The sequence below is a fragment of the Coturnix japonica genome, chromosome 14 (assembly GCF_054131305.1).
Source record: "Coturnix japonica strain WE chromosome 14, WE-NBRP24, whole genome shotgun sequence".
Taxonomy (NCBI): Eukaryota; Metazoa; Chordata; class Aves; order Galliformes; family Phasianidae; genus Coturnix; species Coturnix japonica.
This window is the reverse complement of record NC_140676.1, coordinates 17,538,243-17,548,192: the sequence shown is the minus strand read 5'-3', so window position 1 is coordinate 17,548,192 and position 9,950 is coordinate 17,538,243. Positions and strand designations below refer to the sequence as shown.

Genomic DNA, 9,950 nt, shown 5'->3' with positions numbered 1-9,950 from the left:
TCCTCCTCCCTGACTGTGGGATGTGAGACACACTCAGGCCCTGCTCCAGCTGTTTCAACCAACAAGCCTACAGATGTATTTATTTTCCCCCAAAATGAAGCTCCTACTGTGCTACGATCAGGAGATCAGAACTTTGTACTCGTATCAAAACTTTCACTGCTTCAAGCCACTAGTTCTCCAGTCCATTAGAAACTGTTAAGTACTCTTAAGACAAACAGGCCACCAGAATTCCAGTCACGATGTGCTTGTGTTTCACAGCAAAAACAAAACAAACCACCCAAGAACTAAAAGCAACAGTAATGCAGTGGGGATAGATAGAAACACCAGCCCAGGGACAAGTTCCAGCCCTCCCATTTAAAGGTACTTCACATCTATCAGTGCATGAAAGCAGATTGAATGAACGCCTGTAACATTTGTGTTGAGTACAAGTGAAAGTTACCCTTGGGACAGTTACCTGACTGTAAACAGCCAAAATAGGCAGCCACAGCCCAACGAGCCTCCTGTCAGCAGACGCTTATGGAAGAGATGGGAAGCAGAGCAGCAGGAGCATCGCTCGTGACAGCTGTGTGTATTTGGTTTGCTTTCATTTCCAGCTCCAGATCCTACACCGCCTGGTCCGATGCCAGGGAAGCTGCTGGTGGTCCCAGCCAGCCCCGATCAAAGGTTACGAGATGCCCCACTAATGGCCTCAGACCTCTCAGACGGTTGTCAGGAGACATTTTTTATTTGTTTTCTTTTCCTGTAGGAAGACTAAACCAGAGCTCCAAGTCCCGCACTGCAGCTTATAAATAATAACTTTAAAAAGACACTGAAGAGAAAGGCTTCCAGTCTTATGGAGATCCTGCACTGAGATAGATGCTGAGAGTCAGCGGAAGGCCAGGATGGGATACACAACAGGAAAACACAGCACTGACCATTTCTCCTCTGGTACAACACAGAAGACTTTGCTCAGAGGGAGAGGGGCAGTTAAATACATATTGCATATAACATCTTGCGTGACATCCATACAAGTTCAAACAGCTGTCAGTTTTTGTCCTTACAGAGCATTCACAATGGCATTTTCCACCAGGAGAACACACAACGCCATACAGCAGCCTTGCTGAAACAGATCCCTCCAGCCCAAGTGATCCTGACTCTCCTCCCTGCTGCTCGCATGCAAACACTGACCTCCTACAATCCTGGTACAGCACAGGCTCACACGGACATGCTGGCTGCATTGAATCCACTCACACTGAACATATCCGTATGATAGCTATGGAAATAGGTCCTGGAAGTGGACAAAGCTATGCTGGAAGAGACAAAAAGAATAGTGATGCTGTGTAATCAGTGGCGGGCTACTACCAAAAGGTAAAATATATATATATAAATAGTGTATTAAACAATACGCAGATTAAACAAGACTTCTAAACTAGCAAGGCCGTGGTACTCTGCAATTGGACTGATGAGACACAGCTCTATTTCTTTTAATTTCAAAGGTTGTTCAGAGCAAAGACAGCCCAGCGACCCGGTGCCTTGCATCAGCCTTCCCTGCTGAACACTTAGAGCTTCTGAGGGCCCTTCCCTAATAAATCCATCTGAATAGAAGGCAGAGAAACTGCACAACAGTTCCCAAACAAAAAATGAGTCTCCCGCACTCAACAGGTTGCTGTAAGCTGCACAACACCCCGTGTAAGCAGCTGTTAGCAAAGTGAGCAAGCAGTGAGCCCCCCGCACCTGTGGCTCTTGGCATTTAGCACGTAGCAGACACAGGTAACGTTCTGTCATTTACCCGACAAAAAAAATCAAGCAGTCTCCCCAAATATAAACCCTAAATATCTTCACTTTCAGTTGCCCCAGGACTAACGGCAGGCAACGAGCTGAATCCTGTCAGTGACAGAAACAACAGATACCCAAAATAATTTACACTGCCTCGAGCCCACCTTTCCCCGTGCATTTAAGGAGTGGGAACAGCGTGCGTCATATCTGCAGGCTCTGGCTCCCTCCGCTGCAGGGGCACTGAGGTTGAGAGGTAATTTTGTCAGGAACGGATTTCATCAGCACACTGAGCGAGCGGAAGGTTTGCTCCTGCCACCTAACCATGTGCTGCAAGGAGATAATGCAGGAGCTTTCTATTTTTACTTTATCGTAAGCAAGGCAGGGCTGAGCAGCACTGTGCTCTCCCTGGGATCCATGGGGAGGAAGCTCTCAGGGCTGCTACACTTCCCAGCACTAGCAGACAAGGCCCATGTGCAGTTACAAAGAGCAAGACCTGCTGCAAATGTGGATTCTGATTATTTGTGTCCCTCCCCACACGCTTAAGACAAAGAAAAGCCAATTTTCACATTAAATACAAAAACCTCCGCGCTTAAACGTGTTCTAGTCACTGCAAAGTGACTGGAATGTATCTGACAGTTTACACCTGGAATTATTCTTTGGCTCTTCTGTTATATCCAGAAAATACACTGTACCCTGATTTTATTCCTATGTCAGCACTGGCTGAAATCCTAATAACAGCACGGCTCCTCAGACACCGTACAGTACTGGAGACAAAGGGGATCTCAGTCTTCTACTGAAGATTTATTTCTGAGTATAGCAGTCCTTCAGCTGAAATAGCATCCCCAAGTCCCACGGTCCGCACGGGATCTTTGCACACCAAAACAGGAGTGAAATGGAAGGAGATGCCTTCTCTGTGCCAATGCACCACCGGCTCGTCTGGATTTAAGGATATTTTGGAAGGTGCCTCTATCTGGGAGGTCACAAACTCCAGAGGAGCTTTAAGAAAGACTTTGCTGGTGTCGATGGTTTCAGTTGCACAGGCCTGTGCCCCTGCTGCTCTGGCTCCGGCAGCCACGGCAGCCACCTGGTTGCCCCAGTGCCCATCCACTGTGACAAGGATGTGGTAGGCCAGCGTGTGGAAGTGGATCCGTGTGAGATCTGAGGCCCGGTCTGCAGTCTTCCCGTGCTCCTTCAGGATCCAGAAGAGGATGTCGCTGACAGCTCCCACGTCAGGGATGCCATTCCAGGAAGCCAGGGATGCATGGGGACCAGAGGCTGACTGTGTGAGGAAGAGCAGCTCCTGCTCATTCAGACCAATGGAGTTCACCAGGGGAAAGACCTGCTAACAGGAACACGGGAACAGGAATTTTTCTCTCAGAGTGAGATCAGACTGCGTTCTCATCCATTCTACAGAAGTGCATTACAGTCTGCTGGCGATTGTACATTTTGTGCCATTAATGTTCTAGACACACTTTAAGGCGTAATCAAGTACCAAATCCACATGAAACATTCCTAAGACTGGTATTAGAGCCACGCCTGCTTTGACAGTGGACCATCAGGACTTGCAAGAAGGAAGGACTGCAGGAAATTGAGTTTTCTGAAATTAAAAAGATCGAATTTAAATCCTTTGTTTTCCCTAGAAATCTGCAATCCCGCTCAATCTAAACCAACTGAAGGAACCTGTACCTGTGGAGCTGTGAGTATTCTCCTTGGTCATCTTTCCCTATGATTGCCAAACGTCTTCACAGCAGAGAATACAGCCCATGCCACATCTACATGGCAAGTTTGTTAGAAAGTAGCTGAATAAGCTCAGATCTGCAAAACACTCTACTCCAAGGTGACCATACTCTGTGAGCTGAATGCATCAGCAAGCATTAAACCCACGTTCTTAATTTTTTGTCAAAGCAACAGGCCTAATTTCAAGTTTTCCTTTCTCTATTCACCTACCAGTCTGTGCACCGTGATACTAAAGAAAAGGAAACTGATAAAAAGAGTGTGTCTTCTCATTTTTGTTACCTGATGCACAATGTTGCTCATAAAGTCCTGATCAGTCATACTGGCCAGCTCCAGGTGTATAGGAATGTCAGTAGGAATGTCAGAGATGGAGGCTACTGCCTGCAAAGGCAAAGGAAAAAAACATCTAAAACACTTTCCTGCTAATGAGAATAAGAACAACCTGTATTTTTCAGAGTTTCCAGAGGAGGAAAACTGATTCCAACCCTAATCTACCCAGAGATTAGCACTTTTCTAACAGACTAATAACAACAGAAGTCGGAAACAGCCACAAAACAGCTGATGTTAGAAGAGAAAGAAGACTAGCTTGTTGTACTGAGAAGGGCACTCAAGTGTAAGACAGGCAAAGATTTCTAAATAAAAAAACAGCTTGGCACAGCTCCTTTGGGCTCAAAGGTGGATGCTGCCCTTTGAGTTATCTAAGGGATAGCACTTAAAGAAGACTTGATTATAACTTTGGTCACCTTAGTACATAGAACACAAAGAGTGTAGTTAGCCACTATGTAGGCTCCAAGAATGATGTCAGTCTGCCCAGCCAGCCAGTCGGAGCACTAACTGTTTTGCTGTAGACAACCCACAGAACCTAACAAGATTAGACTGTTGCAGTTCTTAGAGTTTGCATTCTTCTTTTAGCATGCAGAGACCTGAAGATGTGGCCTACTTACAACATGAAGCCTGGAAAGCCAAAAGTTTGCTGGGGCACGTTTGTTGGAATGGAAGTTAAGGAGATGCTGGTGTTTAAGTATCTTACCTCCATAAGTCGCCTGCGTCGCATCTCCTTGCTCTGGCCTTCCATCATGTGAAGTCCTGAAAGTACCACGAGATCAGGCTGAAACTCCTCCAAGCTGGACACAAACACTTCCAGCATATTTAGGGCACCATTTGATAGGTCATGGGAGAAGATAAAGCGGTTGGCGTTGGGTGCCTTCACTTGTCCCCACTCTTCACCTAGGGTGGAGCAAAATGGAACACTTAGAAATCAGACTATGCATCTAGAGATTATTTGGGGGGATATCCTATTGGAACCTGGAGCCATGATTTCCCAACTAACAGCTACTGCCAGCGTAATTATACCTCCATATCTGCTTAGGATACATAAACCAACAAAGTGCAAAGTATACTTTATTTCTGAAGGCTATAGCACAGGAGAATACAGAACCAAAGGGATGGCAGCACAGCAGCATGAGACAGTATTTACAGTAACTGCATTACAAAGAAATAAAGTTTCAAAGGAACGTAAGATGTCTGCTCACCTACCACAGCTCCCTGCAGCGCAAGGAATTACCAGATTAGCCCACTGACAGCTGCCAGCACTGATAACTTACACGGTCCTTTTGGAATTAATTGATTCAAAAACCCCACAACAACACATCAACAAACTTTAAAACCAGGAATATCTTTGTGATGCCCAGGGTTCCCATCTAACATTCAGCCTTTGGCAAGGTACCTGCTTGATACTCCAGGATAAGATGGAACTCATCTCTTTCCTGCATGGATTCAGGTGGCACGACCACATTGTCATCTAGTAGTTCATGGAGCTTGGGACCAACTGGGCCACAAAGGAGGACCTAGAAAACAAGAAAACCAATCAAGGATCCCCTGCCAGTATTTCAGTTTGTAGAAGGATCCATCTTATTCTGTGTAAAGCTATGCCATGTATGCATCAGTCCCAAATTAGTTGATCTCTTCCCAGCAGTAGCTGATGAGCGAGACAGCTCTCATACAGGAAAATGTATCCCCTCCAGTGTTTGGTCATTCACTTTACAGAAATCTCAACTTAAGCTTCACAGCTTTAAAACCAAGCTCTGTTCACTCTTCCAGCCTCACTGTGAGGATCTTACACCGATCTCTTTCAGTGTGGTCTCCACATGACCACCAAAGAGAAACCTACTTCTACTAGAACAAGAGAGCAAAAATTGAGAGGAGTAGGACAACACAGATTCGTATTTGTTTTATTAGAGGGAAGATGAAGACAAAAGCCAACAACTCAGAGGGAGCAAAAAACTAGAAAACATTTCCTAGACAACAGATTTAAAATATTAAGAATTAAACAACTCAACTGTGCTTTTCAGTTTATGAGGCCAATGGCGTGTTCCGCTGTGCCCTACGAAACAGGTGCAAGATCTCCCAAATCTACAGAGACATACTTTCAGCCTCATTAAAGATAGCAAATAGCATAGAATTTGTGGAACACCTACCTTCAGGTCTGGATTTGCTGCAAGCTTCTGACCAATGAGAGCAGCATTGCCTCCAACGTAGAGCTGTAAAACATAAGGGCAGGTATAGGCACGGCCTTGCTTCGAGAGCTTTACAGATGCTTAGTCATCTGAAGAGACTCGAGATTTTAGCATTTCAGGGCTGTGCCCACACCATGTGAGTAGAACTGTGGAAGCTTCTTCTGCATTAAAGTGTCTGTGGCAATGAGCTAACTGTCAAACAGGTACCAAGTAGCTTCAGAAGACCCAGTATAATCACAGCAAAAGATCTTTGCTTCTGAAAAGGGAGGCTTCAGGAAATTACTTCTTTCTTTTTATCACCCCTACTTCTAGAGAGAATCTAAACCTTTCATTAAGTGCTGAAGCTAATTGGAGCACCCCTAACGCTCAGATCTACTTCCTTGCCTTCTGCCTCATTACGAGACATTAGAGCCCCTTTGATATCATCAACCCCACCTGGCTCCCATGAAACATAAAAGTATCTCCAGTAGTATTCATACATCTTGGATGGCCATTTCAGTTTGAAGAATACAAGCAAAGCATGGGCTATTCAAAGCCCTACCATTTAGTGCAGAGTTCTGTTCTTAGCTATAGCATGTTTTTTTTTCCCCTTAATGACTTTCCCTAGGGAGAACAGAAGTCATCAATGATGCAGAATGTAAGAAACACAGGCAAGACATACCTGTGCCCCAGGGTGCTCTGAGGCAGCCTGTGCGATGTGATGGAAGGACTCTGCGTCGCTGAAGAAGCGTTCGGCAGCCGCTCCTTTCTCCATGAAGTGAGTGAATGCTTCTCTCAGGTCCTGTCCGGAGTTCAGGACATCATGATTCTTTCCCGAGCCGGGTTTAAGACCAAGTGCCTCCAACAACTTCACACCGGACACAACCACGTCGACACAGGCATTGACACTGAAAGTGAAGGAAAATGCATACTGGGAAACCACTGTGCGCTGGGGCACCTGTGAGACAATACAATGACATCACTTCCCAGCCAGCCACGTCTGCTGTGAGTTCTGGACAGCCCTCAGGAAAAATAAGCAACCAAATGAGAAAAGCGAAAACACAGAGATAGGAGTTTCCTGCAGTTCTGTCCTTTGGTTCTCCTGACACGTTCTAACTGTGTTCCAGCACAGGGCCGAGGAGATGGACTCTAACGTTGCAATGAATTAAAACAAAAAAGCATAAGCTGTTTATGTTCAGTGCTGGCTGTGTACGTTCTGATCTATTTTACACTTATTTTGCTGTCCTAGGCTTGCTCAAAAATGAGCACAATAATAATAGCATTTTTAACTTTCAGTTCCTAGAATGATGACATTTTTATTATCCTAGTTCTGGTTTAAGACCTGCAGGCAATTCAGAACTGTTCAAAACTAACCTGAAAATATTTAAATCTACCCATCAACCTCTTGAATTTCAGCTACCATTAACAAAAACCAAAACCACAGACACGAACAGCCCGTACCTGGACCAGTTCTGTTTACAAGAAGTTAAGAGAGACACTTTTCAGTTGCAACAATTAAAAGACCACAACTTCCAAAGAGCCATCCTAAATTCCTATAAACAGCTTGCTGCCTCCTCTCAAACAGAAGAATCCAGCACCAGTTGGGAAGTTATAAGGCTGACTTAGCAGACTTGGATGAAATCACACCGGTGGCACAAGCCTTCCAGTCCCCACTCCTTACAACTTACAGCAATTTAAACACAGTGAGTCGAATTCAAAGAGAACAGGAAAAATTCTAGGCTGGAACCAAGTCCCCAGGAAACAGCTAGCATGCATTATTGGTGTATTTCAGGGCAAAATTATGAGCACTTGTTTGTTGTCCCATGTTTGTTCCACAACAGGGATCCAGCCAATCTCCAAAGCTTTTTCAAGACTTCCAACCTACTCAGCATCTGTCCACAACACTCCGAATACCAGCACCTGCTCACATGCCAGCTCCAAACACACGGCCATTCCTCCTTGTCAATGACCTTTGATGCATGACTTGGTCCCAGCACAGCAACGCTGCATCCTACAGAATAAAGGACATGAAAAACCTCAAGGGTTTTCAATGCAGCACGTAACACACTTCGTATTAGGACAGAAATCCTCTGCGCTGTGCATTGCCTGGTAGACTAAAGAGAGAAAAATCCCCTCGCCAAGCAGAGAAAAGCAAAGAAGCAATAAGCATCCATGGCGTTTTAGCCACGGTCTCACTGCAGCAAAAGGTCAGCAATCTCATGTTTTAATGATCATTAAAGACACGAGGGGACATAAACCAAGTAACAGTCCTTTCAAGTGAGACGCTTCTAATCATCTTCCAGCTGTCTTCCCTCTCCCTCCTCTGCTAACACACTTCTTACTTTCAATAAACTCCCCTAACAGCAGGAATGTGCTACTAATGAACTGCTTCTGCTGGTGAACTTTGAGGCCCTGTGTGTCTGGTGTGGGCATCTGTTTTATACATATATATACAAACACATTGACAATCAGTCCCTTTAAGGCAAAGAAGAAGGCAAGGAACAAACTGAAGGTAACTGTCTCTTCTGGTGGTGGTGAAAGAGAAGAAGGTATGAGACATTGAAACAACTATTCACAACATATTCAGGGCAGAAAGTCTGCATCAATAACAGGAGAGCATGACAGACTCTAACACTGTATCGGCCCTGCATCAATTATGTTGAATAACTTTTTCCAACACTTGAAGGCTGAACCTCGTGGTCATAGACAAGTTATTCTGTCATGTCCTTCTATTTAAAAGAAGGTGAGTCAAGTGCTATATATAATACCAAGATTAACAGATTTAAACCCTGCTTTTCAGATCGATGTGACATTCCTGAATGTCTTTGCAGGTTAAAAAGAGGGTTGGATTTCACCATGCACACACAGGTGTTTTAATGCCCACTGTTCTTTCCTGTCCCCTTCCCTCTCTCATTTCTTCCTTTCGATTGCATTCACAGAACCAAAGAACTGTAAGAGCTGTTGGGGACCTCTAGAGATCACAGAGTCCAACCCTGCTAAGGCAGCAGGTTGCACAGGTAGGCGTCCAGGCATGTCTAAGTATCTCCAAAGGAGACCCACCTCCTCTCTGTGCAGCCTGTTCCCTGCTCTGTCACTGACAGAAAACAAGTCCTTCCTTGTGTCAGTGTGGAACTTCCTATGTTTAAGCCTGTGCCCACTGCCCCTTGTCTTATTGTTGCACACCGCCTAAAAGAGCCTGGCCCTACTTGACTTCTGCCCTTTAGATACTGATAAACATTGACCAGATCCTCCTCTCCAGGCTGAACAGTCCCATGTCTCTCAGCCTTTCCAGGCTCCCAAGCACCTCCATGGCTCCACTACGACACTCTCATTAGAGAATCTGTGCTTTAGGAACTGGTGAGCACTGAGCTGGACCCGCCTCAGCAGGGCAGAGCAGAGGGGAGATCACCTCCCTGGGCCCATTGGCCACGTCCTTGTTGCATCCCATGGTACCACCGGCTTCTTTCCACCTCTACCTTTGTAAGCAGGCCGCGCTGTGTCCAACCATCCCCCGCCGGCCCTGCTCTATGTGTAACGACCCGCTCTCCCCGAGTCATCCTCTGTGCACACACAGAACCGTGGCTCGGCCACTCGATCTCGCCCATCTCCGCTCAGCTGAGGGCAGCAGCCCCGTCCCGCTGGGCGATGCAGGTGACACGCTCCGCCCGCCGCTCGAGCCCCGCGACCCCCGCACACGCGGTGACCTACCCGACGGCGACGCGCCCCCAGCCCCGCGCCGGGCGGACGATGGCCGCCTGCCAGGCCGCCACCATGCGGCTCTCCAAGGAGCCGGCGCGGCTCAGCCCGCCCAGCAGAGAGGCGGGGAGGTGCTGCAGGACGGCAGGGGGCAGCGGGGGGCCCAGCAGGCAAAGGTAGCCCAGCGCCAGGGCCAGCAGGCCCACGCACACGGAGCGCCGCCACATCGCGGCCCGGCCCCCGCCACGTCCGAGGGGGAGGAAGGCGGGA

The 9,950-nt window shown here is 46.8% G+C and overlaps 1 protein-coding gene across 4 annotated transcripts; it reads right to left on the bottom strand.

The window, feature by feature from the left end:
* Positions 1–700: 700 nt before the first annotated feature.
* ADPGK (ADP dependent glucokinase) lies at positions 701–9,931 on the bottom strand. 4 transcript variants are annotated; one of them, XM_085516018.1, is made up of 7 exons: positions 9,693–9,931; positions 6,667–6,892; positions 5,967–6,029; positions 5,216–5,336; positions 4,520–4,716; positions 3,772–3,870; positions 701–3,352 (listed from the first exon to the last, which is right to left on the bottom strand). In XM_085516018.1, the coding sequence occupies exons 1-7, from the start codon at positions 9,905–9,907 to the stop codon at positions 3,311–3,313; spliced, it is 963 nt and encodes a 320-aa protein (XP_085372144.1). In that variant the 5' UTR covers positions 9,908–9,931; the 3' UTR covers positions 701–3,310. The 4 variants fall into 4 exon arrangements, 3 of the variants coding, with proteins under 3 accessions (XP_085372144.1, XP_015727866.1, XP_015727868.1); XM_015872380.3 differs by having other exon boundaries at positions 701–3,097; XM_015872382.3 differs by having other exon boundaries at positions 701–3,094.
* Positions 9,932–9,950: the final 19 nt, after the last annotated feature.

Bases quoted from the DNA above. Each gene is read 5' to 3' on its own strand.
- ADPGK (XM_015872380.3), bottom strand. From the start codon at position 9,907: ATGTGGCGGCGCTCCGTGTGCGTGGGCCTGCTGGCCCTGGCGCTGGGC. The intron at 5,337-5,966 runs GTAGGTGTTCCA...CTTGTTTTCTAG, and splicing joins CAGCAAATCCAGACCTGAAG to GTCCTCCTTTGTGGCCCAGT. The intron at 4,717-5,215 runs GTACCTTGCCAA...GCTCCACCCTAG, and splicing joins TATCCTGGAGTATCAAGCAG to GTGAAGAGTGGGGACAAGTG.